Source organism: Galeopterus variegatus, unplaced genomic scaffold (genome assembly GCF_000696425.1).
Source record: "Galeopterus variegatus unplaced genomic scaffold, G_variegatus-3.0.2 Scaffold4172, whole genome shotgun sequence".
NCBI lineage: Eukaryota > Metazoa > Chordata > Mammalia > Dermoptera > Cynocephalidae > Galeopterus > Galeopterus variegatus.
In genome coordinates, this window is record NW_007730283.1 from 121,462 (window position 1) to 149,200 (window position 27,739).

A 27,739-nucleotide genomic window follows, 5' to 3' on the forward strand; every position below is an offset into this window, starting at 1 on the left:
TGTATGTGGGATCCGAACCCTCGGACGGGAGCGCCGCCGCGCTTCCCAAGCGGCGCACTATCCAGTGCGCCACCGGGCCGGCCCAGAGTTCTTTATTTTTAATGTGAAGAAAATTTAAATATCCTTATGGGGGGTTGTTTCTTTATTTGTAATGACTAAATGTTGCTTTCAGGTACTCTCTCTTTGGAGCATTTGTTAACCTGAAGTGGGGAGGCTTTGAGGTTACACTGGCAGGATAATGCTCATTTGGTAAAAATACAGAAGGCAATTACAGAAATGCTGTTTAGCAGAAAGTACCATGTCACTGAAAACACTGTCATGGGATCTTTAGACCTAATTTTGAAGCTTACCCCTGGTATGACAAGCTTACTCTGTGTGCACATGTTTTTTGTCAGCCGTGTATATTTTAGGAAGATTTCAAAGGCTGGCAAAGTCTTATCTGATTTTACCAAGTGCATTGAAAAAACTACAGGCCTTATCTTAGTTCTTTAGAGCTTACTTTCCTTGCCCAGGAGAAACACTGGGACCCAAGTAGAAAATGCTGGAATGACATTTGTTAATTCTTCCAAGAAATTTTCTAAATCTGCAAAGTGATGTGACGTTTCTCAACCCCTGTAAGAGTCATTCATTTCAACGAAAGATGAAGAATTTGATCTTGTTTTGGTCCCTTGGTTTTCATCTTTATGAATTTCTTTTTGGTCCTGCTATTTAGGCCTGTGTTTTGAGTCTGCTATGAGGGTGTTTGAACATTTACATTCCAAAAATCAGGGGTTGGGAAAAAAAAAAGTTCAAGTGGTTCTAATTAGAGAGCCATGGAACTCTGGGTTTAATTTTCTCTTATGAGGTGTTGAGTCTCTAGCCATAAAGTAGCAGCAGACGCTAGGGGCTGGACTGACCACAGTGCCCCGTGCAGGTTTGAAAAGCAGCCTAGGAAGGCCTTTGTGTCACTGGGTCTCCCCCAGACAGAAAGAATTGATGGTATCCTTTTGGTGACTTTTTGATGTAAGGATGAGATAACATGATGTTGCTTTTGCTTTCCTAAAAATTTTGAAAGTTCTTTTAAATCCTCTTTATGTAGTTCCTTTTGTCCTACAGGATCACACCTTAAAAAGTAGCACCCAAGCCCTGTCTAAAGAGGTCGGTCACTTCACACTCAGAAGAAACGCAACTGTGTCTACAGGGAGACTGGGTAGCCCTGTAGTCATTAGGTTACCGGGTGAGAGAAAGGGTTGCGTGTTGTTGGACAGTGCCCAGCGTGAGATTTGGGGACCAGAGCCCCATCTGTTTCAGAACTCCAGGTATATAACTCAAGAAAAGAGTCTTGGAGCTGTGGCCACAGAGCTCTCAGCCCACAGAAGCCCCTCCACTATCCCAGGAATCACCTTAAAGGACACTAGTGGGGTTATACTATTTGGGACAAGACTTCCAGAACTAGCTTTCTCTTACCTTAGCTGTTTTCCATATAAGCCTTGCCTAGGGTGTTTGGGGTCAGCCTGGGAGAATCCTAGGCCAAGGGGCTCTGTTGACATGCCCAGCCCCCCTCCCCCACTTCAGCTGAGCTCCCATCCACCTGCCAGTGATAGAAAGACCAGCTCTCAGTGTCCCTGTCAACCCCTGCACCTGCACTCGCTGAGACAAGAAAGCACTTCACTTATCTCAGGTGTGAGCAGAACAAACAGAGATGCTGGATGAACTGCAGCAAGATGCAGAAGGATTTGGTCCTGGACTGCCCTCTTTATACCTAACTGCAGGGTGTTCCAGGCCCCCTTCCGCCTTTCCTAGTGCACAGAAGTGGTACTGATAGCCAGCTCGCCTGGTCAGCATTTTTGAGGAGGTGTGTTGTTAGCACATACGGGGTTAAAGAGTCTTTAGCATAGTCGTCCCTGTTCCTTGGTTACCAAGAGGGTTTTTCCTAACTGGAGGCCCATAAGCAGAATAGCTCCATGTTGGGCCGCCCTGTAGTTTTGAAAACAAGGGTCTGGACTTCCCGCATACCTCATAGCTCCTTACAAAGTCAAACAGCAACAAGTCCACTTTCATTTTCCCTTCTGTCAGTCAGGAGGGCCAGTTGCATTGAACTGAACACAATAGCACCTGCCTGCTTTTTTTGGCCCATCCTCCCAGGGGAGTGCTAAAGGTGGAGCCATCTCTAGCCCTCTGACCCCTGCCTGTACCCCTGCCTGCCCCTGCTCCTTGATGCAGCCTTCATTGATATTGAAGGAAAATTGTCTTTTTTGCTCCCAGTCCTCTGCAGAGCAAAAAGGCTTGTCGGATTCGGGAGAGGAGCCTCGGGGGGAGGCTGAGGCCCCCCACCATGGCATGGGTCACCCCGAGTCAGCTGGTGAGCATGCCCTAGAACCTCCTGCCCCCGCTAGTGCTTCAGCCAGCACTCCTCCGCTTCCCGCTCCTGAAGCCCAGCTTCCTCCTTTTCCACGAGAACTGGCAGGGGTAAGTCCATATCTCCCAGCACTCTCACTGCCCAGGGGGCCCAACCCAGACTGTCCACTTCCCTTCCGATTCCTCAAATTCATTCTCTAGATAATCACAAGCAGCTGATGATAATGTAAAAGATGACAAGGATTTCTTCAACTCCCTTTAATTCCTGCTGCTGAAAAGTCAGGAAAGATTAAGATCCTATTTACTTTTTTTTTAGCAGCTGGCTGGTACATGGATCCGAACCCTTGACCTTGGTGTTATAACACTGTGCTCTAGCCAACTGAGCTAACCGGCCAGCCCCCCTTTTACATTTAGACTTTTCTAATTGGGGGAATATATACCCATAGCAAGAAGCTAATCCTGTTTCCTGAGAGAGACACAAGGGGTCACAGGAGGAACTGAGGAGTGGGGCAGAAACTTCCAAATCAGATTCAACCCCTTCTCCCTCCTTCCATTTTTCTTTCTCCTTTCCCTGAATTTGGGCATTCGAATTCAGTGTCTAAGAAACCCAAGAAGCTCAGGCTTCCTCTGATATATAGGAAGAGGAGTGGTCTAACACAGATTGTTTTGCAAGACTGATTGTGTTTGGACTGTGGTTAGGCAGTGAACTGCTTGTCTTCAATCAAAGCAGGAAGAAGAAAAGACTCTTCCTTTGAATCCAGAGGGAACCCCCTGAGCCCTTTATCTTTGTATTAAGAAGGCTTTTGAAGATTATAGGTGCAGAAGATTGTGAACTCTCAAGAACAAGAAATGTCTTGGGTTTTTGAAGTTTGATAAATTGGGAAAGGTAAAACATCATGCTACATTCAGGATTGAAAACTCCATGTTCTAGGTATCTAATGACAAAAGACCCTTATTCTCATGACAGGGGAAAAAGGACTCTTAACAAGAAAAGAAGGGACCCAGCTCCACCATTCTGAGCACAAGGCAGCCTTCCAGGGTAGCACGATGCCAAACCTTACCCCAGACCTTAGTGATTACTTCTTTCACACACCAGTGCCCTGTTTTTAAGGAAACCATTTAAATTCAAGTATGGCCACCAGACGCTAGGGGAAACTCAGGAAGAGGTGGTGTTCAGCCAGGGTTAAGTTGGAGTCCCATTTTAATGTTTTGGAGGAATCAGTGTGTGATGGAAAAAGAAGAAATTGTCTTTACCATGTCTGTGGGGGAAAGGGCAGTCGTTCATGGCGCAGAAGTGGTTCTGGGGTAGCGAGATGTACTCAGAAGCCACAAGAAAGATTCCCACCAGGAGGCACTTGCACCACAGTGCACTGGGAGTGCAGCCCTCACACAAGAATGCATAAGGGCTGACGGAGCAAGAGCTAGGAGGTGGTTGCTTTTATTTCTTTTTTTTTTTTGAGCAGAGCAGCTCCTGGAAATTTTCCTGGGTCCAGTATTGTGATTTATGGTGCCTTTAGCCTTCGAGAGTACAGGAAATGGTAGTCTCAGTTCTCTGTCCTCAGCTCTCTGAGAACAGATTGTCTTCATGTGGGTCCACCCCAGTGTCTCCCAGCATCTTTTGCTGAAAAACACAGCTTGCATAGGACTTTCCAGCCAAAGAGTTGGTGGGTTTTCAAATGAAGTAGCAAACATCAAGTAGATCACAGAGCCTTTGTGATGACAGCCACTCTTCAAGAGCGCACAGGCTATTCTGTGCCCCTGCTCATGAAGTGTTCTGAGGGGGCTTCACCTTCCGCCTGTGGCCATTCCAGATGTTTGTCTCTGAGGCCTGGTGAGCCCAGATGCTGGCCTGTGTCTTTGGAACTTGGCTTCTTGATTCCTGTGGACCTTGGGCAAGGCTGTAACCCTGAGAAATGTGAGCAATCCCCAAATTGGCAAATGAGAGGTGAAGCATTACAGCAGGGAGCCTCAAGATGGGTTGTTAAGTTCCATGAGAGAGCCAGGATGTGGGGGCCTGGGGGCAGTTTATATATGCACCAACACAGTGCTGAAGGCCATGCATGTAACATACACACATGCAGTCTGTAGTCTCAGGGCTCGTAGTTTTAGGAGTGCCCAGTTTCGTCCGAAGTCCCAGGAGCACCACCGTCACACCACCTGGTGACAGCTCTGAGCCACCAGGGCTTGCTTCCTTGAGTTCTCCACAGAGAAAACCCTGGCTGGTTGCTAGTGGCTCTCATTAGTTGGCTTTCTCTACTGATAGGTCATGTTCAAGGCAAAGAAAACTTTATTTTCAGATTAGGCCATGAATCATGTCAGATAGAACTCAATCCCAGCTTCTTGGGCTGAGATTTTTCTTTGGTTCACTCGGACTTTCCTTTTGCATCAAAACACATCTGGATCTTGCCCTATGCCACACTGGAGTACAGGAATCCTCCCACACATTACCCAGTGGGTCTCATCCATTGTCTGCTTATTCCATTCCATGGTCCTTGGGGGGAACGTAAAGCTGGGAGTTCTTTATAATAATAGTGGCTCGCTGAATTGTTGCTTATAAAGGGCCCTTATCGTCTTTCAGTCTCATCAGAACTCTGGCCATTGAAGACTCAATACCAGGAAAAAGGCTCTATATGTCAGACTTCTGGCTCTCAGGAGACAGCTTGAAGACCAAACCACATCCAGATTAAGTTTTCTGTTTGATCTGGAGAAAGCAAGCAGCTCTTAGTGCTTACTCTGAGCGTGGTGGAATTGTACCGGACTGAAGCTCCATGCCAAGGCACTGACGAGCTTCAAATATGTTTATTAGACCCACCAGGAAGCATGAGAAGATTCTGGAACGAGCCCCTCTGGCTGGACAGTTTCCCCTCACCTTCTTGCTCCTGCACGGGATTTGACCCTTGCCACACCTCAGCATCAAATCTTTGGAGGCTGCCTCTCTTTTGCTTTTTCCAGTTTCTGCCTCTTTTTTTTTTTTTTTTTAAAGATGACTGGTAAGGGGATCTTAACTCTTGGCTTGGTGTTGTCAGCACCACGCTCAGACAGTGAGCAAACCGGCCATCCCTATGTAGGATCCAAACCCATGGCCTTGGTGTTATCAGCACCGCACTCTCCCGAGTGAGCCACTGGCCAGCCCTCAGTTTCTGCCTTTTTGATAAGAATTTGTGAGTTGGTTGCCTCAGTCACAGAATAAACAGCGTAGAATTGGCCTATAATCTGTTTTTCATCCCGGGCCTCCATTTTCCTGCAGCCACAACCAGCCAGGCTTTCTAACTGGTCAGTCCAGACAGGGATTCACCGAGGCTCTGTCAGGCCAAATGCTAGCCGCTGTTTTCTACATGGAATTTACCTGACATGGCCTTGCTTTCTGGTCTCTTTAAGGGGCTCGGAAAGACAGTGCCATTCATTCCTGCTTACTGCCCATGTGTCTTTGTGTCTCTAGAGTCCACTGCTGAAGTGCAGCCTCTGGGCTCTGTCCCCTTCCCTGGGCCAGCATGGTCCGGCACCTTTGCCCTCCTTGAGGCCACTCCAGGCAGCCTCACAAAAGCCATGGTTTTGGGAGGGGTTGATTCTTAGTAAATGTGACAATCATAATTTTCACTGTTTCATCCTTCATACAAAGCACAGATGCTTCCCATGCCTATAGTCCCATTCTGGGTTGGGCGTGACCACCTCTCATACTTGGTGACAGGGACTCATGTGCTTCACAGGACTGTGCTGCTTCTGCCACAGTCCCTGTGGTTCCGGGGCAGGGGAAGCTCACCACAGCCACTCCCCCAGGCGACAGGTCTGACAGTGCCTTCCTGTGCCCAAGTCTACAGGGGGACTTGATCATCTTTTATGAACCTGCTTCCTTCATCCCTACTGTCCTGATGCCAGAGAAAGAAGTTGGAGGGTAATCTTTGGTCTTCATTCTCTTCTGCTTCCTTATTTAATTATTAATTGGAAATGTTTTCATCACAGTGTCCCAAATGGGTACCAACCTAGTGTTCCCTGGGTGTGGTCCTGAAGTCCTAATCCTCACAGTCATGGGTTTCTAGTTTAGGAAAAAGTGGAGGAGGAAATAGGGCTCTCACACCCTGCTTCTGTCCTCACTCCTCCCCAGGAAGCACTTGTCCTGAGAGCTTGCTCTTAAAATACTCCTTTCATGTGTCCTCATCACATGGCTCCTGAACTTTGGGCTGCAGACCTATGGGGTCTGACCCTACATGTGTCCCAGGCTTTGTTCTGGAGTGACCTGTGAGAACCTGCTCTTGGGTTAGGGTGTGGAGTGATCCCCAGGCTGCCTTGACATGAAAGAGGTCCAGACCACGGGGCTGCCATGTCTCAGGGAGATGGAGAACGTTTGTGGTGCTGGGGTAGCTTGAAGGGAGGTCCTGCACTCCACACCTTTTCCTGCTTTGGGGAGGATGGCACAAACCAGCTGGACAGCAAGCGCAGACTCCTGAGAGGAGAGGCCCCCACCAGCAGGGTGTGGGTGAAGAGGACGGCCAGGGCAGGGGGTGCAGGCAGTGCCTCAAGTTGGGAAGCTGGTGAGGATTTCTAGGAGGGCCGGTGTGTCCAGTGGCACACAGATGATGCCTTGTGACGTTCCGTCTTCCCACTTCCTTCCACTGCTTCTCATTGAGGAGAGTTGCGGGCAGCAGTTTTGTCGCTGCTTCTGAGTCGTCCATTTCAGACCCTACTGGAAGTTCCAGCTGCATCTGGACTATTCCCCCCCCACCCCCACCCCCAGAGTGGGAATCTTCCTGTGTTGTCCTTCCTAAGTGTTGGCCTCCTAGCCTTTCCCAGACCAAAGGGGCTGCCACTTTCCTGTGGGTGGTGGGTTCTCAGATTTGGAGCAGGGATTTAATGGTCTCCTGAGGTCAGGGGTCGAGGAGCATCTGAATCTTGTCTGGCTGGGCACCGTTTCTTCTCAGTGTCACTGAAGGGGATATAGCAGAGGACACGGACTCCATCTGTCCAGAACATCCTCACTGAGCATCTTTTGTGCATTGTTTCCCAGATGTTGGGTGTATGAGCTGTGTTGTAGCAGGAGACAGATGCCAGACAAACACATGAGATCATTTCCAACTATGATAGAACAAAACAGGGCAGGGAGAGGGCCCAAGAGGGGCTGGAGTGAGATAGAGAGTAAGCATATGTTTACCCTAAAGGTGGTGGTCACAATGAGCAGGCCAGAAGGACAGCGTCTGGGCCACAAAGAGACATGGAGGAGAAATGTCCCAGGCCACGGGAGTAGCACACACAGAAGGAGCAGTGAGGCAGGAACAGTCAGCATGTTCAGAAAACAGGAAGGAGACCAGTGTGGCTGGAGCATGGTAACAAAGCAGGGTACGTGGCAGTCGTGTGCAGAGTGGACTGTGGGTAGGGGCAGGCAGGGAAGCCAGGCAGAGGGTCAACTGGGGATATGTCCTGAGACCAGATTTTCTGACCAGACTTGCTGATACCTTGGATGTGGTGGGTGAAGGGGAGGACAGAATCCAGAGCTGCCTGGGAGCACTTTGCTGTTCCCCAAGGGGCTCCTAGGGTCACATAGAGATCACAAGAGGCTGGGCGGGAGCCCCAGAGGCTTCAGCTCTTGACCTGGAAACATTGCTCTGGGGAGAGGATTTGTAGCATCTACCAAATGCTCACGGAGACCCAGATCCTTGAGAGGTGCGGGCTGTTGTGAAGAGCCCCCAAATATGCAAAGCAAAAGCCGGCAGAACCCAAGGGAGAAAGAATAGATTGAACTGTAATAGTTGGAGACTTCAGTCCCCACTTGCAGTCATCAACAGGACCTCTAGGCAGAAGAGCGGTAAGGAAATGGAGCACTTGTACAGTACTTGTAGAAGCCAGCTGACCTGCCGAGCACCCCGCCCAATGGCGGAAGGATGCACATTCTCCTCATGTGCAAGTTTAACATTCTGTGGGGCAGACTGTTGGTGAGACCACAAAACACATCTCAATGTAAAAGGACTGAAATCATACAAAGTATGTTCTCTGACCACAATAGAATGGGAGTAGAAACCAATAACAGAAGAAAAACTAGTAAATTCATACACGTGGAAATTAACCTAGGTAAGCAGTGAGTAAAGAGGGTTAGGTATGGAGGCCTTATGCAACAGCTGTGGGGGTGGAACTGTCCTGTGCCAGAGCTAGGTAGCTGTGAAGAGGCTCCGGGACTAACTGCCATCAGGGCCCCTGGCCGAGAGCTGGGTCGTTGGCTGTGTGTGTAGCTCCCACCGTAAGGCAGGCCCGACCTTTGCTGCTTCTCCAAGGCCCGCAGGGTGCCTGGGATGCAGAGTCCCTTTGAACAAATGCAGAGCAAGCACCTACTGTGAGGACTAGTTACCTCCTGGACCTCGGGGTCTCATGGGGACCCTGACACAAAATCACAAGATCAGAATGAGAGCCATGAAGGAAAAGCATAAGGAGTGTTGAGACCATGTGAGGAGGGGTTTGTTCTCATCTGAGGGAAACAAGGACATCCTTGCAGGAGGGAGTAGGTTGTCTACAGAGGCCAGAGACAGGGCAGCCACTCCAGGTCCCAAAGTAACTCAGGAAGGGACAAACTCCCAGGACCAGGAAGTCCACTAGGTAAGGGTTTTGATAGTTGAAATGCTCATTGAATTAAAAGAGCAGAGGAGAAGAGCCATGGGATGGGCCTTGGGGTGGGGTGGGGATGTACTGGCCCACTGTTAGGAATAGGTGGGGGAACGGGTGAGGCCGGGGAAGCCCAAGGTGGGGCAGGCAGTGCCCCCTCAGAGGCTGCTGGCCTCGGTCAGGAACTGCACAGAGCACTAGGAGGCCAAAGCCAGGCTGTGGGGCTTGGGTGGGGATGGGGGGAGTTATCAAGAGGGCAAGGAGGACATGTCGTCGTGTCTCAGGGCTGCCAGGGCTGGGAGGCTGAAGGAAGGGTCGGTCAGGTCAGTGGCTGGTGGTGGTTTCTGCCTCTGTATTCCTCCCACCTTTGCTAAGTATGAGGGTATATGGAGCCTGCTTCTGTTGATGTCACCCAAGGAAAGGGATAATGACAAGCTGGTGACATCTCTCTGCATTATCAGATGCATCCCCCGGCTCTGGCCTCTGTAGAATCAAAGCACTGCAAGAGTGTCTCAGCCCCCCACATCAAGTCCTGGGCTTGGGACCCTCTTCTTAACCCCCTCTAAGGGTCCCCAACTCAGGTCTCCCACCTTCCGGCTGCACCCAGGACTCACTTCACATTCTTTTTTTTTTTTCCTTTTTGTCTTTTTTACTGACCGGTAACGGGATCGCAACCCTCAGTGTCGCGCCCGTACCGGGGACCAGCAACGGGATCGCAACCCTCGGTGTTGCGCCCGCACCACGCTCAGCCAGTGAGTGGGAACCGTTCTCCACATGGGATCCGAACCCTCGGTGGGAGCGCCACCGCACTCCCAAGCAGCGCACTCTCCAGTGCACCACCGGGCGGGCCCTCACTTCACATTCTTGACTCTCCCATTCATGCCTGTGCCCTGAGCTCTGCACCCCTGCCCCCAACACAGCCTGTAGGTTTATCATCATCCAGGTGGGAGTCATAAACATTAATTATAATAAAGCCAGGAGCTGTGCTTCGCTTTGCTGTTCCCAGCCTGCCAGGCACCTGCTTTATCTTGTTGCACCCCCACACCCTCCCTACGGGGGAGGTACCAGGATCCCCATTTTCCAAAGGAAGAAACTGAAGCCTGGGTAAGGGAAGGTTTCACACTTAGGAAAATACAGAGCTGGGATAAACTGACTGAACTCTACAAGCCTTCAGGAGCTGGAATGGGTCAAGTGCTCCCCTCTCCTGTCCTGGCCTCTTTGGTGCTGACTCCAGGGCCAGCCTACTTGACATGAGGATTTTATTTAAGTTTGGACTCTCACAGTTGCCCCAGCGACTAACAGAAGGCCCTGTTGAGTTACGAGGATTTTGTGTTTTCCCAAGCACTTTGATGGCAGTCATTACCTCTGAGCCTCCTAATCACCCAGATTCACAATTGGGGATAGAGATGCTTGCCCTCATTTCACAGACACCATCCATCCCCTAGAGCCATTTCCAAAGAGCTCTTGGAACATGGACCTCAAGCAAGAAGCCCAGGCTTGCTTTGCTGATACAAACCCAAGTTGTTGGCCCACACAGGAGGAGAAAGTCCAGGTTAGGATCCTTTTTTTACTGTCGTGAATTAGCTGTGTGACTTTTAGTAAACTTCCTACCATCTCTAGACTCTCACTGCCGCAGACTCTGGCCCTCGGCCTGGTTTTGTATGGCCTGTGAGCTAAGACAGTGTTTACGTTTTTAAAGGACAATAAAAGCAATATGTGACAGAGACCAAAGCCAGAAGTACTGATTATCTGGCCCTTTATGGAAAAAATGTTCTGCCCCTGCTTTAGGAGGGTCTCTCCTGACTCCCATAATCTTTGGTTTTATTTATTGCAGTTACTACTTTTACACCCCACTGTCCAGTTTGCAGAGCACTCTCATATGCATCATCTCATTTAATCCCTAACAACTCGTTGAAGCAGGCAGTCCACATTTGGCTAAACTTGACCTCTGAAGAGCTTTTCTGAAAATAAGAAAATTGGCTGTTCTGCTCACTCTTTAATGGAGTGGGCCAGGAGGAGTGGTATTCACTCATCACAGTTTGCATCTGGCTGCTTAGTTCTGAAGAGTGACAAGTCCCGCAGAAGGGACAGATGTGAAGGATTGTGTGTTGGGGGAGGTGAGACACTACTCATTTTAACTCATTGCTAGTTGTTCCATTCTAGAACTAAAGTTTGTTAAAGGAGGAAATCCTTTAGCTCCCTTCTCTCTTAGATTGTGCTTGTTCTGCATTCTGTAGAATTGTGTTTGACGATTCTGTTCTGAACATGTTGCAACAGGCTTTGGTCCAAAGCATCAGAGCTCTCACTTGTTCTGGAAATAATAGCCCACCTTGAAACAGGGCTCTGCACCATAGAATGTTCCAAGGCAAGGAATGGAAACCACTATGACCCAGTGTTATGCGACCATTTTAAACAATCCAGCCGCCCTTCATAGTGCACAGGATCGCTTTTCAGCTCTTGGCAGAATGAAATGTGGCCAGATAAAGTTTCACTGTGTGTGGGTTTGGGGGTGGAATGCCAGTTAGTTGTAACCTGTGCAGAAACAAAGAAACCGATCCTTGGGTTGTAAATGCTTTTTCAGCTGTTAAGAGGATTCCTTGGCACATGGTTTGTAAGCCAGACGTAGAAGGTTCATCACAGCTAATAATTGAGCTTTAGGTTGAAATTCTATGATTCAGGTGGCCAAGTTCAGGGAGTTAGCCCCCAGCATTGCATTTCAGGATCCGTTTGTTATTAACAGAGGTGAGAGTTGTCCAGTCCTAGGTAGGTAGACTCCCTCTTACCCCTCTGGTGTGTGCTTTTGTTTCAGAGGTCAGCTGGAGGCTCCAGTCCCGAAGGTGGTGAAGGTAAGGAAATCTTTAAAACATTTGGCCATCTTCAGGTGTAAAAATGGAAGCAACCTGATTTTTCTCCTCCTCTTCTCATTGTTTTCTGTAGATTCTGACCGAGAAGATGGAAATTACTGCCCTCCTGTCAAGCGAGAAAGAACGTCCTCTTTAACCCAGTTCCCACCTTCACAGTCAGGTAATAATTGCAGACATATTGAATGATAAAAGCATTTATGCTTAGGGCTGGCCCGTGGCTCACTCAGGAGAGTGTGGTGCTGATAACACTAAGTCCATGGGTTCGGATCCTATATAGGGATGGCCGGTTCGCTCACTAGCTGAGCGTGATACTGACAACACCAAGCCGAGGGTTGAGATCCCCTTACCGGTCATCTTTTTTTTTAAGAAAAAAAAAAAAGCATTTATACTTATAAACCCACCGTTCTCCAGCACCTAACATTCATCGTCTGTCTGCTACCCAGATCCAGAACAGGAATGAGATTAGAGCTTGCTCAAAATGTAGCACCAGATGTCCTCCATCTGAAATCAGTGACACTTACGGAGTGGTATAACTTAGTGGACTGAGGGAGACTGTGAAGAAATCATCCCTCTTAAATAGAGAAAAGGGATTGATTGTTGAGAGTCCTATTGGCGACCCTGACCGTAAATTACGTCTTCTCTTTCTCAGGCTGCTGGCCATTGCCTTAGACTGGGTGCAGGAGGTGGGGTGTCCTCCTGACCCTTCAGCTGCGTGCCTCACATTGGCAGTTCCTGGAGTAGCCCAGGTGTGCATGTGCACACACATGCAGACACTCACACACACACCCACGCTCACATGGTGTGATGCCGTGAGCTCCCAGAGGAGGGGAGCTTAGTGAGTCCTGGAAGGAAGGGCCAGGCTAGGATGGCAGAGAACAGGCCTGGGACTTGGAGGCCCTGGACAGAAGGCACGATCTGAGCACACCCATGGAGGCCAGCCAGCCAGGGACTCCTACGAAGGCTGGTACAGGAAAGAGGCAGGTTCCAGGGGCAGAGAGAGACGTGGGAACTACTTAATGGGAGACTAAGAAAGCCTGACCCTCAACCCTAGCTGTGGGGACGCCCCTGCAGATCCCAGGGTAGACATTGCCACAGGGCTGTTCCCTGTCTTTCCCATCTTGACGTGGTCCACTCTGGCATTTTCCCGTGTTCTCTGTCTTAACCGTCTGTAGCCCCAGCCCAGAGATGCCCATGCATTTAGGGAGGTTCTCCAGTTACCCAACCTGAGGTTCATTCTTGGGAAGTTCATGTAAAGCATTTTACAATTGTGAACCTAAAGGATATCACTATAAGGGAAAAATACTTTTGAAAGTAGTTTCTGCTTACAAAAGTAATGCAAACATCACAGGAATGTACAGTGTAGAAAATCAGCATCCTTTCAAGGTCACCCCTCTAACAAGCTTGATTTCAAACCTGTTTCCTTTAACATTGATTTGGGATGTGGCCACATCCCTTTCACAGCTGCATAAGATTCCCCTGAATAGATACGCCATCATTTCCTACCCAGATATTAAGGAAATGGCCAGATGGTTTGCTGTCCAGGCTGCAGTTGGCTTTCTTTAGGATCTCTGCATACCTGGACAGGTGTTCCTGTGGAATGAGGGAGCTTCTGTTTCCTGGTCGTTGATTTTATTCCTTCCCAGTCACTGCCTGCCGCTGAACCACACATTCTGCATCAAAGGGCACCGCAAAGAAGAGAGGAAGTGTTTCGTGCCGTGGCTGTAGTTTAAAGGGTCAAGCAACCACCAATCATTTTTCTTCCTAGGCTTACTTAAAATCACTTCCCCTCCAGTGCGTTGGCACCTAGGAGATACTCAACTCTCTGTCCTCAGGGGAATTGGAGACAGAAGTGGTACTGATAATTTAGAAAGTGTTGTTTTAGCACTGCACTGCAATTCCACTTGGCTGCGTTCTGTCCTCAGTGTGCTCAGAGCTAGTTCTTCAACAAGTTCCATTTCATTCGTGGAAGCCTGTTGGCTGGCCCGCAGCCTTGGAAGCCATCACTACTGTAAAGTAAGATCTTAAACAAGTGGGGGAAGGGACGCACCCTCCCAGCAAGCCCTGACTGGTAAGAAGGAGCAGGAGCTGATTGGTGCTTCCTGGCCAGTTCCCCTGCAGGGACCCAGGCTGCAAGGAAAAGCCCAGAGCACCAGGACGAGATGGGCAGCCACCAGAAGGCCAGAATTGGGCTAGCCAGTTGGCTTGGTTGGAGCACAGTGCTGATGATGCCAAGATCTAGGGTTTGATCCCTGTACAGGCCAGCAGCCAAAAAAAAAAGGCCAGAGTTGACCACTAACCACCAGACAAATACCATTGTGCTGGAGACCCCTGTTCTTGCTGTGAGCAGGGTCTTGGGCTTTACTTTTATCAGCCTTATTCCTGTGCTGTCTGTCCCCTCCCATGGTAGGGCTGAGAAGCGACCTCTCCAGTTGGAGGGGTGAGCCGTGCGTGTCCGCCCCACCTACTCACACTGTTTTTCCTCTTGTTCCTCCCCTACCTGCACCTCCTTGCCGACAGTATCCAAAAACAATGTTTTTATGCCATCAACCTTCTGCGAGTCTACTGCAGGCAATTCTGACTCAGAACCAGGTGAGCTGTCCTTTGCCTTCTCGCCAGTCCCCAGGGGGTTTTCCTGGGTTGAAAAGCAGTTGATGTTGACAAATAAGATCTTCAACAGGAATTGGCATTTGAGGTCAGGATTCTTTTTCAGTTCCTAAATGTTTTGTGTTGGGTTTTTTCCCCCCAACTCTTCAGCTCATGAACTTGGAATCCAGTGTGAGACAAGGCTTCAATAGCCCTTAAATTTCTGTTTCTGCAAGTAAGGTGTGGTTATGAGAACTTATAAATTCTTTAAAAAACAAAAACTATGAAGAGATGTATTACTCATTTTTCAAAATTTTATGCAAGTAATAACATTCATAGTGGGGTTTTTTTGGTACAGGGATTGAACCCTGGACTTTGGTGTTATCAGCACCACGCTCTGACCAGCAGAACTAACCGACCAACCCATTCATATTGCTTGATAAAAAAAACTAATCAGAAATAGAGTAAAAAGAAGCCCCTGCCCCTTTCTCACTCAGTCCACCATCCCAAAGGGCAACTACTATAAAGTTTGTGTGATTTTCCAGACCCCTTTTCTGTGTATTAAATTCTTACATTAATTAATATTGCTTAGATCTGTTCAGATAAATATATTTAATCACAGCTTTAAAACTTTTAAGGAAAATAGCTTGATCCCTCCTGAAGAATATGGAGACTTCCTTTTTTGGTGTTTCGCTAGAGAACTGACTCCAAGATTTCCTGAAAGTTTCTCCCTCAGGGCTGAAATTCCTCATAAAAGAATTAACTAGCAAGTTTAACAACCTAAATTCTGTAACCCAAACTGCCTTATATAAATTCATTGCCAACTTCAAAAGCATTGTAAGACAAGTCATAGGCCGGCAGGATGTCGGTCAAGGGTAGAGGTGAGTCTTTTGACTTTGAGGATTGATTGGATGGCACCATTTCAAATAATCGAATTCATTCTGACTCTAAAAGCAAACTGTTTTGAGCAGCCCCCCCGACTTCATCCTGTAGAGAAGCGTGGTTTTTCAAGATCCTCAGGAATGACACATCAGCTATACTGGAATATCACTTGGCAGATGGTGTTCTGAACCGTGGTGTCTGCAGTGGGGAGGTGACATCTGCCAGCCTGTGGCTCTGGTTCTGGTTTAGGTTATCAGTGGCTGAAGACATGTATCATGCTCCTTTTACGCTTTTGAGCTCCATCACGATCCAGTGATCACTTCCTAAGTCTGTGCATGATGGCCTCCCTCCCCTGTGTCTCACCCCAGTCTTTCTCCTCCAGCATCAGGAGCAGGGTAGCCCTGGGGGACAGGGCGACTCGGATCCGTTTCATAGGCCTGGACACAGCCTTGATTTGAAGTCCCTGGTGCCCTAGTGCGGGGGAGGGTGGAGTCATGTTCTACTCTAGTGCACATCTATTCTGCAAAGTGAATTTCACGTCCTTGCCTGCCTGCCTTTCTTCTGTTTTTTAGCTTCAGTTCTGAAAAACTCTAATACATACAGAAGATTTATAAAGTGGTTCTATGTCTCTTTGACCTGCAGACCCCATTCTGTTTTCCCCACTCGTTCCCACTTTGCTCTAAAAGGATCAGATCCCGGATCGCACCTTCCATACCTCTCCTCCCATCAGGAACAGTTCCTCAGTCTCCCCTTGACTTTTGTGACCAAAGGTTGCAGGTTGGTTATTTTGTAGAAGACCCAGGTGACATGTCTTGGGTGGGAGCCCCACAGAAGTGAGGCTGTGGTTGCTGTGCACCACTGCTCACTTGTCCTCCGATTAGCAGAGTTGGCTTTGAGCACATGGTTAGCAGTATCTGCCTGGTTTCACCACTGTAAAAATGACTCTTTCCCCCCTTTGTGATTACTGTTTTCTGAAGAGATCCTCTGAGGTTCTCAGGCACTCTGTCCTTGTCTCACTCTTGCTTCCAATTTTCGCACCCAGTGCTGATTCCTTCCTTAAGTGACATCACTCTGCTCATTGCCAAGTGGGCTTTTCTGGTTACACTGTCCCTCCTACATTCATTAATTAGCATTCTCAAAAAGAAAGAAAGAATATGGAAAAAACACATGGTTTCTGTGATATTGTGGAGAGATACTTTATGGCCTAAAACATGATAGATTTTTGTAAAGTTTTCAGGAATGCTGTAGAAGAATGAAAATGATCTTGTTCAAGTGCTTTAAATTAAATTGTTCTCCCATCCAAGTACTAACCAGGCCCGACCCTGCTTAGCTTCCGAGATCAGACGAGATAAATTAAATTGTTCAAGTGCTTTATATTTTATATATATGTATACATGTATCTATGTATAAATTTGTTCATTTGGAAAAAAAAAGAAAGAAAGAAAGAAAGAGAGGGAGGGTGGGGGAGAGAAAGAGAGAAGAGAAAGAAAAGACAGGGGCCGGCCCGGTGGCGCACTGCTATAGTGCGCCGCTTGGGAAGCGTGGCGGCGCTCCCGCCGCGGGGTCAGATCCCACATACAGACCGGTTCCGCTCACTGGCTGAGCGAGGCACGGGAGCAACACCGAGGGTTGCGATACCGTTGCCGGTCCCGGTCCAGTACGGGGGCGACACTGAGGATTGCGATCCGTTGCTGGACACGGAAAAAGACAAAAAAAGGAAAAAAAAAAGAAAAGACAGAAAGAGAAGAAGAAGAAAAGTTAATGAGCATTCTACTGTTAGGAAGAGCTCTCTCTTCTCCCCACTTATTTATTCATTGTTTTATTATATCAACATGGATTGATGGATTCCTGTTTTCTTTGATGGGTTATAATCTGTTGTTATTAGTTCCTGTGTTAATGTTCAGGGTGTCCCAGATCCAGCCCATGAGAGCCTGGTCAGGCAGGTTCCTAGGCCCTTTTGGCATGTCTCCATCATTCTTTTTTTTTAAAGATGACGGGTAAGGGGATCTTAACCCTTGACTTGCTGTCAGCACCACGCTCTCCCAAGTGAGCAACTGGCCATCCCTATATAGGGATCTGAACCCGTGGCCTTGGTGTTATCAGCACAACACTCTCTCAAGTGAGCCACAGGCCAGCCCTGTCCATCGTTCTTTTGTGCACTTCGTTTACTTTCTGTCACAACAAAGGGCTCCAGGCTCATCTTTCCCTGTTCCAGCCCCAGGATCCCTACCATTTCTCAAAGGGGCCCTGGTTCTCTGTAGTGGAGAGTGGTCTTCAGGAAATAAGATCCAGGTGCTTGGCCGGCTCTCCGCTCCCCTACCATCTTGTGGTATCTCCCCACTCCCGGGTCGTCTTAGTGGACAGAGCAAGGACCACGCACATATCTCCATCTGCATGGATCTCTGTGTCTCTGTCTGCACATGTAGATGACCCTCAGGGCACGTGAGTGCTTCTAGTCCAGGACCAGTGGTGTTAGCTCCAGCTTTCCCCTTGCATGTTTCTGCCTCTCTTTTGTGACAATAAGAAACCTGGCTCCCTTTGTCCTCGGTATGTTTACTCATTGCTCTGCATCCTGTGCATGGCCAATCTGCCTTCCCGTCCTTGCCCAGGCCCCAGCTCCTACAGACTGCCTGCTTTTGGATCATTTTCACCATCTGGTGCACACCAGGTTTCATTCTGATGTGCTTTCCTGGTTGAATCAGGAGTTCCCTCAGGCGTGGGCACTGCTTCCCTCAGATGCGACTCGGGATCTCTTAGATGCAGGCAGGCAGCACCCTCAGACAGGAGGCTGCCTGCTTTAGACTTGCTGTGCAGCAGGGCCAGGGCAGCCCTTTCCTCCCCCCAGGGCTCTCTCCTCCAGAGCGATACATGTGCCCTCAGGAAGTGTAGTGGCCTGTACACCCCTGCACCCCTGGGCTGTGTGGTGGCCGTCGGGCTCTAGCCATGAGGCAGCAACTTGTGTGCACCCTGACAGTGCTGCAGGAAAAGCAAGTTTCTGGAAGGAGTGAGAAGAGACCACATTTGTTTTAGTGGAGTGGGGCCTGCAACAGGGACCTCCAACGTTTCGCTGCCCTGTGAGCACAACTCTCTGCTGCCCTGACCCCTTCTGTCTCAAATCTCCCATTGCCATTAGAAGTGTGGCATGCCTATCTGTCTGTCTGTCCGTTCACTGTGGCATTCAGTGTGGATTTCATGTTCATCTGCGGAGTGGGCCAGGGTTGGGCCCAGAGTTAGTGGCCTGGTCAGTGGCAGCGATTCCCCGGACGTGCCACCCGCACCCATCAGCCTCAGCTGACCCATGAGGCTCATGTGGGTGTTAGCATTGGCTCTACACTGAGCAAAGTGTTGAAGAGCAGTCTAACCAAAACTAAGCGTTCTAAAGCCGGCTCTAAGAGCTTTCTGAAAATTATCTAAATTGTGGACTTGACCTCAACTTTTAAAAATGTATCTAAATTGCCCATCGTCTTGTGAATAATCCTGTGCTTTGGAAATGTAATTCAGTATTTCTCTTCTGAAAAGGAACACCTGGAGGCATCTCTTACCCCGCATCCTGTGGTATCTGGTTCTCCTGAGTTTGTTTCTGGCCGCTCTATTATGGGAGTGACACCTACCCCACCAACACAGGCTCTTGGAAGCCCATTGGCCTCAATTCCTTCATACTAGTAATAAGAGTTGTTATAATCCTCTTAGTGCCCAAGGAAAGCAGTTTGGCTCACCAGCACATAGTCAATAGTAAAAGTGCCTTCTTGTTTCATTCTGAATTCTGATTTGATTTTGGTTCATATCTGAAAGTTTGGTCTGACAGGCATTTGGGGTTTTATCGTTGTCATTGTTTTTGTGTACAATTGAATGGTGTTTAGTATATTCACAGAGTTGTGCAACCACCACCATAATTAATTTTAGAACATTTCATCACCCCAAAAAGAAACCCTGTGCCCATTAGCAGTCACTCCCCAACCCCCCTCCCCCAGCCCCTGACAACCACTAATCCACTTAACCGTCTGTATGGATTTGCCTGTTCTGGACATTTCGTATAAATTGGAGCAGACATTATGTGACCTTTTGGGATGTCTTCCCATTTATTTAAGTCTTTAATTTCTTCCAACAATGTTTTAGAGTTTTCTTTTGTTAATTTTATTCCTAAGTATTTTATTCCTTTTGGTGCTACTGTAAATGGAATCTGTTTTCTTAACTTCCTCCTTGGATTGTTTACTGCTACGGTACAGAAATGTAATTGGTTTTTGCATATTGATCTTGTCCCCTACAACCTGACAAGTGTGAAACGTTAGCACAAAAGCAGGGCCTCCTCCTGTAGCCCATGATGCCCTCGTCCCAGGAACAGGCCTGGCCTATTGGGAGTCACAGGTCTTTTATGATGATCTTTCCCATCATGGATCAGATTAGACTGGCCCCTTCCTCCCCGAGATGGGCAGAGTCACCAAAACAACACAGATGAAGGGGTTCATGTGGACAAGTAGCTGAGCTGAAATCAGATTTTTGAGCCATCCCAGGAGCCCCTGGGTGTTCACTGTCCTCCTCTAGCTCTGTGTATCTGTCAGCCCAAACTCAAGTCCTAGGGGAGACCCGGCTTCCTTGCACGGGGCCAAGAGCCCTCAGTAAGCAACGAGGTGAAGCTCCATGGACACATGGAAAGTGAGAGCAAGCCCATCCTCTGCCACTTCCGACCTGTATGCCAAGGCTTTTCCTGGCCATGGACGCATCCTGTGGTGGACAAGTCCTCTAGGAAAGGGAAATGGATCTTTGTTTTGTGGCTCCCTGCCATTCTCCAGTGCCTACAAGCCCAGCACAGGCCTGCAGGGCAGATAGCAGGCAGCTTTGCACTTGCCCTGCAGCTGGAAGGCTGGTCTCTCATTGTCAGCAGTTTGCCCCAGAGCCATCCCCTCCTGCAGTCCCCATCTCCTTCCCCTCCCCCAGGCTGCCTTACAGCCTTGCTGACTGGACAGGGCTTTTGCGTATCTATTTTAATATGGAAACACTTTCTCTGGTTCTCTGTACCCACAGTCACCTAGGCCAAGATCATAGTCCTCTCCTGCACTTCCTCCCTCCAGGTTCAGCTACCCCACCCCTGCCCCAGGCAAGCCTGCTTTTTATATGTTGTCTTGTGCTTTTAGAGGAAAAGAGCAGCGGGTTCCGATTGAAGCCCCCGACGCTGATCCACGGCCAGGCACCCAGCGCAGGTAGGTTACCTGTCTTGGAGACAAGGGAGATGGCTTTCTGACACCTTTCCAGGCCTCTCTGCCCAGCTCCAACAGGACCCCGTGGGCTCAGCCACTTTCTAGGTCATCTGTGACCTGTCGCGTGAGTCCTGGAAAGCTGCTTTAAAGAGAGTCTGTTTGACCAAGGAGGTCGGGCCGTACCAATGAGCATTACATGCTCAGAAGAAGAAGCAGTGGCAGCACAGGAGCAGGCAGGATGTTGGGGTTCCACACCTGGCAATAGCACAGTTGGTTCACACTGTCCCTCCAGAGCACTCTGGCTCCAGCATGCCACAGTGCTTACCCTGTTTAACAGAGCCACCTCAGCCCGCTGAGGAAGCTGACAGGGAGCCTGTACAGGACAGGACACGTTCTCTCATGGTCCTTGTCCCTTCTGCATTTGCCAGAGAGATTTTTTCACTGTGGTTATTTTGAAAAGCAGGTGCAGAGGTGCCTTTTCATGACCCCAAGGAGAGTCCTACACCTCTGAGGAGTCTGAATTCAACGCTTTCCTCTCTCACCATCTCCTCCTGACTCATTGTATTTTTTTAGTGGCTGGCTGTACAGGGGTTGAACCCTGGACATTGGCGTTATCAGCACCATCCTCTAACCATGGCGATAACTGGCCAGCCCAACTGCCTGACTCTCAAGTCCAGCACTAGGAGCAAATCTGTCCCTCAATTCTCCTTGTTGTATCACTGGACTAACTGGATTAGTAACTAATTTTCAGACTTGATCAGTCACTTGGGAATTCCAGTTAATCACCTATAAAAATAACAGTGACCAGAATCTGCATGTCTAGCTGTCTTTAAAGAGATGATATTAGGTTTTTTAAAAAGTGCTTCCCTGCAAAGTCTTACCTGCGAAGCACAGGAAATGGGTTGCCGGGGGTTAGCCTTCACAGCAGCACCCAGGGCAGGGGTGTTGTTTCTGCCAGGGGTCTTCAGGCCCTGGGAAAGCCAACTTCTCTAACCCAGGTCTGCCAAGCCAGAAGCCCAAGGAGCAGCAGCGGAGCGTGCTTCGCCCGGCAGTGTTACAAGCTCCGCAACCGAAGGCGTTGTCACAGACCGGTAAGAAACAGTAGCCCCAGTGCCCAGGACAGAGGAGGAGAGAGAGACGATTCCGTGGTCTCCCCGGAGCTCTCGGCTGAGCATGACTGTGTGGGTGAAAAGGTGCTTTGTTCATTCACTGTCTTCATAAAGGCTGGCCGGCTGCCGTGAGAACTTAGATTTGTTCCTATGTGTTTGCAGGCAAGACTTCAGCCTAGAAATTTTACATGTTGTCTGAGAGACTTAAAAGGTCATTTTGATTAGCTGTGCATTTTTATCTTCTTTACCAACCTTTATACATAACTCTTAAACTGTATTTCCATTATATCCACACAGGTGGTGGTTTTCTATTAATCCTTGATTTTCTTAGTACTAGTGGGATTTTCTTCCTCTTGATCTTTTCCTGTAATTCAGGAACTCTTTATCAGGAGCAACTCGGCATCCAACACGAGAGAAATAGTTAATATTTCTAAAAGGTTTTTAATTATGTGGGAAATTATTTTAATCTAATGCTAAGCAGTCAAAGGCAGATTTTAAATTGTGCATGTCATGTGCTCTCAATTATTTAAATGGAAAAAATTGCATAAAGACCTTATTAGTAAAAATAGTTTTATAAAACTCAAAGAATTGTTCTCCCAATATATTTTTCTATTCTTTTTTTCCTTAATTAACAGTAATGCTTCTAGAACATACTGAAAATTCACATAGTTCATTTTGGAATAAAGATAAGACATTCTAACTTCTGTGAGGTTTTTGTCTTTTGTTTTTATTTTTTATTTAGAAAGGAGATGTTATACACAGTAGGAAGGGGCCCACCCTCAGTCCAGCCCTCAGCATGCTGCACGTGTGGAGGGTGGAATAAAGATAAGACATTCTAACTTCTGTGAGGTTTTTGTCTTTTGTTTTTATTTTTTATTTAAGAATTTGTGAGTTTAGTAGTGATTCCAGGTCCTTTCCTTAGAAAGGAGATGTTGTACACAGTAGGAAGGGGCCCACCCTCAGTCCAGCCCTCAGCATGCTGCACGTGTGGAGGGTGATGTAGTAGGACATGCCCTCACCAAACGCTCAGGTTTCCCCACTCTCCTTTCCTCCCGCAGTCCCTAGCAGCGGCACCAATGGGGTCAGCATCCCAGCAGACTGCACGGGGGCAGCAACATCAGCACTACCCGACAATACCACACGGAGAAGTCCCTCTGACTCTGCTGAAGAGGCACACACACTTGAGGTCAGTGGGTCATGGGGCAGGGGGAGCACTGCTTGCTGGGCCCCCATGTGAGCTGGAGGGGGCACAGTTCTCAAGGTTTGGCTGAGTTCATAGACTGCTGCCTGTTGAAAAGCTTTCTGGATTTGCTCAGTGATCTCAGTGAGTAACAGTAACTGATGAACCAATTGCTAGACTACCAAGGGTGGTCTTTCTCCATCAGAAAGAAGGTTGCTGCAAGCAGAGCTGTGCCTAAAGGCCTGTGTTGCCTGAGCATGTGGCTTCCAGGCATCTCGAGGGAGCACTGCTGCCAGGGGCTCCTTAACCACCAAACTCTGGGGCCAAGCAACAGCCTCATGAGTGCACATCAGGCAGTAGTTTACATGAAGAAATATCTCCCCTCTCTGTTTTCATACCCAGTGACCCTCGGGGATTCATATATGTATGCACATTGTAGTGGGAAAAGTTTGCTTGGGGAGTCAACTCAGAAATAGTTCATTTAAGAAAAAAGTCCTCCAGCATTCTGGGGTTCCGGAGATCAGAAGCAATGTATTTCACAACAGCTGTGCAATCGGGGACATTTGGTGAAGAGCCTACTTTTGAGGTTGGCAGAGATGGACTTGACATCACAGTTGCCATAACACACCAGACGTGTGTGTTTCATTTTAAAAGGCCATGTTCACTCTTACACAGGCACAGGCTACATCATGAAGTCAATAGTAGCAGAATTTACAGGGAGCACAGTAGGGAAATACTTTTGAGGTTGGCAGAGATGGACTTGACATCACAGTTGCCATAACACACCAGACGTGTGGGTTTCATTTTAAAAGGCCATGTTCACTCTTACACAGGCACAGGCTGCATCATGAAGTCAATAGTAGCAGAATTTACAGGGAGCACAGTAGGGAAACATTTAGACTTTTGACAAATGGACTGGAAAACGTAATTAGCGTTGTGATCCGCTGACCCTGGGGCTAGAAACGCCTCCAGCTTCAGGAGCCATGGTGCCACCTTTCCCACGCCGGGGTCCTTTGTTCTCTGGCCCCTTCGTGATGTCTCCTGGGAAAGCCCTGCCTCATGTTTTTGTCCACCTTACAAAACCCCACAGCATCAGCCTGAAACCTGTTTTGTATTTCTTTTCAACTGTACTGTAGCTTTTATCATGTATAAAACATATATATGAATTACTAGCAACTTCATATCCCTTTATTCCAGGATAAATGAATTAGTTCTTAAAATGTTTGATTACAAAAATCATGCCTGCATGTTACAAACATTTAAACACTTGGAAAATCTATAAAGTAGAAAGTGGAAGTCACCCTCCAATTAATAGGTCCCCAGATAACCTTTGTCAATAGTTTGACTTTATCTCTCGATTTTTTTTCCTGGGTCTTTCTAAACACATACACATGCTTGGGATTGGGTTTGCTTTTAACAGAAATGGAATCACACTTCTGTATCCCGCCACTTGCTTTTTCCAACCAATCACTGTATTGGGGCATCATTTCATGTCAGAGACCTGTCTCTCTCTCGGTAACAGCTGCATTGTATTTTTTCCCCAGTGTATTTGTTTGTTTTTTATTTTCGGTGGGGGTTGGCAGCTGGCTGGTACAGGGATAGAAACCCTCTACCTTGGTGTTATCAGCACCCCCACTCTAACCAACTGAGCTAACTGGCCAGCCACTTCCTCATTATATTTTGCATTCTAAATTATTTAGCCCTCAGCTAACGATGACCATCCATGTGGCTTCTGGTTCTCTGCCAGTACTAATGGTGCTATGTTGCCTCTTACGCCACCTGCGTCTGTACCCTCGTGCGAGTATCTCTGAGAGTGGATTCTTAGAAGCACTTTGTGGGCACGTTGGACAGTGAGGTTCCCCTTGTGCACCACGTCTACCTATATAGAAAGGCCACTGCTCTTCAGGAACTTTCGAATACCAGAAAAAAATCTGACTCCAAAAAATGTTGATTAAAAGCATCTTAATTAGGGCTGGCTGGTTAGCTCATTTGATTAGAGCTCATTGTTATAACACCAAGGTCAAGGTTTAGGATCCCTGTACTGGCCAGCTGCCGAAAACAAACAAAAAACAAAAAAAGCTTCTTAAGAAAGCAGACTTGTAGACATCCATGGAAGGCTTGGTATCTTTTGGGCGAGCTTGGCCTCATCAAGGTCCAGTTTCCATCAGAGCCCTTGTTAAACCAGGGCACTGTTGGTCCCTGAGCTCCCCAAGTGTTGTCTGTCTGTGCTGCCCTGGCTTGCCCCCAGCTGAGGTCAGGAGAGAAGACTGCAGGGCCCCTAGCATCACTGAGGCAGCGGGTCCTGTTGCCTGTGCCTGGGAACCGTCTGGCTTCCAGGCCTGAGGACCAGTCTCCAGGTATCCAAGCCTCACCCTCCCACTGACTGCCATGTTTAGGGGGCTAGCAGCTCATGTTTGGTGATTTTGGGACCCTTCTCCCATGGCCCCACCTACAGAATGTTTATCCCAGGCAGCTGGCTAGGTTGGTTCCCTGACGTGTCTTACATTGTCCCTTAGCCCAGGGACCAATCCACATCCATAGAGGTGTGGAGAAAACAAAATGGTGCGGGATTGCTCATTTGCTCAGTGTTTATCTGGGCTAAGTGTGTCACTTGTTTTCGGTTATTGTGTTTTTTTAACAGGAGAAAGAGCCCCAGAAAAATGAGTCTAGCAATACGTCTGAGGAGAACTGTGAAAAAAAAGGACAAGTTGCACAGCAGACATTTATATTTGGGCAGAACTTGAGGGACAGGGTTAAGGTATGTGCTCGGGTATTGAATGAGCTGTTGACCTAATGAACAGGAAGTCTACTCTTTCCTTTAAAAAAAAGTGGGGGGAAGGGGAAAGAATATGTCACGGGGGCAGTCCTGTGACTGATGGCCCAGTCAGCTGCTGGCGTGCATGCTTTCCATGGCCCTGTGATTAGCCCCCAGCTCCGGACACACCCCTGCCCCCAGGCTGCAGAGCCCTCACCTGCAGTGACCTGGGGTGCTGCCTGCTGCCACTCCCCCTCTGAGTGAGAGACTCAGCATTGTTTTCTCAAGTCAGGCTCCTTCACACTTCTGGTAGCAGGGGACAGGGAGGTCACTGAATATGCTTATCGCCAAGAACTCATGTTTATGTAGCAAAGAAAGCAGACAGCGTGACCCAGGGCCATAGACGCTGCCAGTGAAATTCTTGTTTCCTTGTTTCAGTTGTTTCACTGTTTCTGTGTCTCAGCACTAGCAGTGTTTGGACCTAGTCTTTTTTTTTTTTTTTTTTTTTTTTTTTTTTTTTTTTTTTTTTTTTTTTTTTTTTTTTTTTTTTTTTTTTTTTTTTTTTTTTTTTTTTTTTTTTTTTTTTTTTTTTTGGCAGCTAGCCAGTATGGGGATCCAAACCTTTGACCTTAGTGTCATAAGACTGCGCTTTAACCAACTGAGCTAACCAGCCAGCCCTGGACCGGTCATTCTTAGTTGTTGGGGGCTGTCCCGAGCATTGCAGGTGCTGAGCAGCGTCCCTGGCCTCCACCCACTCCATGCCAGGAGCACCTCCCCCAAGTCAAGACAACTGCAAATGTGCCCAGACATCGCCAGTTATACCCTGGAGGGCAGATTCACCCACAGTTAAGAACTTTCACCTTAGGGCCCGCCCATGGCTCACTTGGGAGAGTGTGGTGCAGATAGCACCAAGGCCATGGGTTCAGATCCCTTATATAGGGATGGCCAGTTAGCTCACTTGGGAGAGCGTGGTGCTGACAACACCAAGTCAAGGGTTAAAATCCCCTTACTTGTCATTTAAAAAAAAAAAAAAAAAGAACTATCACCTTATTTTTTTTTTAAGTAGAGTGGGGCAGGGAAGAGACTGTTTTCTCTCCTGAAAGGAAGAGAAAGTGTCAGTCACCTCCCAGCTACCCTGCAGGTGTATCTGTCTAGTCTGAAGACTTTGAGTCAGGGGGTGGGGAGCACCTGGCATCGAATCCAGCCACAGGCATCGAATGTCTTTCCGAGGTATTTCCAGCAGTTCATCTGGCAAGAAGCTTCTTTAGAAGCCTGATAGGCAATATCTGTGGCATGTCTGGGGACACTGTGGTTGTCACAAGTGGCAGGTAGGGGGTGCTGAGAGGCCAGGGGCGCTGCTCAACACCCTGCAGTGCCCAGGATGGCCCCACCACAGAGAAGTATCCAGCCCCAATTGTCAGTAGTACCAAGGGGGACAGACCCTGAAACAAGGAAACAAATATCCCTCTTGCATGTAGAAAGTATTGATGGTGTTTTCTGCTTTCTCCTTTGTTACTCACTCTCCTTTGTGTCCAGCGGAAGCACAAGTCCCCTGAGAGATGCGAAAAATAGGTGTTGATGTTGCCTTGGCTTTCAGCCAAAATAATGAGTCCCCTGTGGACTACTTCCTCCAGGGAGAAATGTGAGAGGCGGAGGGGCTTGGTTGTGGACCTCAGGCCCTGCTGAGTGTACCTGCATTTGGGGGTAGAGCTGCTTTAAAATTGGGATGGGATCAGTATCTTACAGAGGTAAAGGGCTTGCACGAGGTTTGGAGTCTCACAGTTATATTGCAGCTTCTCCATCGAGAGCAACCTTGGGGCATGGTGGATTTTTTTTGCTTATTTTTTTGGTTTTGGTGGCTGGCCAGTATTGGTACCCTTGACCTTGGTGTTACCAGCACCATGCTCTAAACAAGTAAGCTGAACAGCCAGCTGGGCTGTGGCTTTTTTAACCCCCTGAGCCTCTGCTTCCTTGTTGGTAAAACAGGGTACCCACCTCACAGGTTCTGTGAGGATTCAATTAGATAATATATGTAATGGACTTAGCACAGCAGTTGGCTTAAAAGACACTGTCAAGAAATGATGTTTTTATTATGTTTATGATAAACCCTTTAAAATACCAGATTTGTAAGCATTCTCTGTTTCTTGGTACAGAAGCATTGATGAAAATGCCAACAGGATGCCAGCTTGAGTGTAGTTTTTTTAATAACAAGGTAGAGAAGATTCTCTAATGCTTTTTGGGGGACGGCT

The 27,739-nt window shown here is 48.1% G+C and overlaps 1 protein-coding gene across 7 annotated transcripts in view; it reads left to right on the forward strand.

The window, feature by feature from the left end:
• The window catches only part of RANBP3 (RAN binding protein 3), a 62,972-nt gene that overhangs the window by 25,393 nt on the left and 9,840 nt on the right, over positions 1-27,739 (forward strand). For 2 of the 7 annotated variants that reach the window (XM_008586899.1, XM_008586900.1), the window contains exons 3-10: positions 2,245-2,448; positions 11,732-11,768; positions 11,860-11,946; positions 14,304-14,375; positions 20,384-20,449; positions 21,445-21,537; positions 22,614-22,741; positions 25,377-25,493. In XM_008586899.1, the coding sequence (XP_008585121.1) occupies positions 2,245-2,448; positions 11,732-11,768; positions 11,860-11,946; positions 14,304-14,375; positions 20,384-20,449; positions 21,445-21,537; positions 22,614-22,741; positions 25,377-25,493 (804 nt within the window). The remainder of the gene's footprint in view (positions 1-2,244; positions 2,449-11,731; positions 11,769-11,859; positions 11,947-14,303; positions 14,376-20,383; positions 20,450-21,444; positions 21,538-22,613; positions 22,742-25,376; positions 25,494-27,739) is intronic. The other 5 variants (XM_008586901.1, XM_008586902.1, XM_008586904.1 and 2 more) reach the window with 3 other exon arrangements.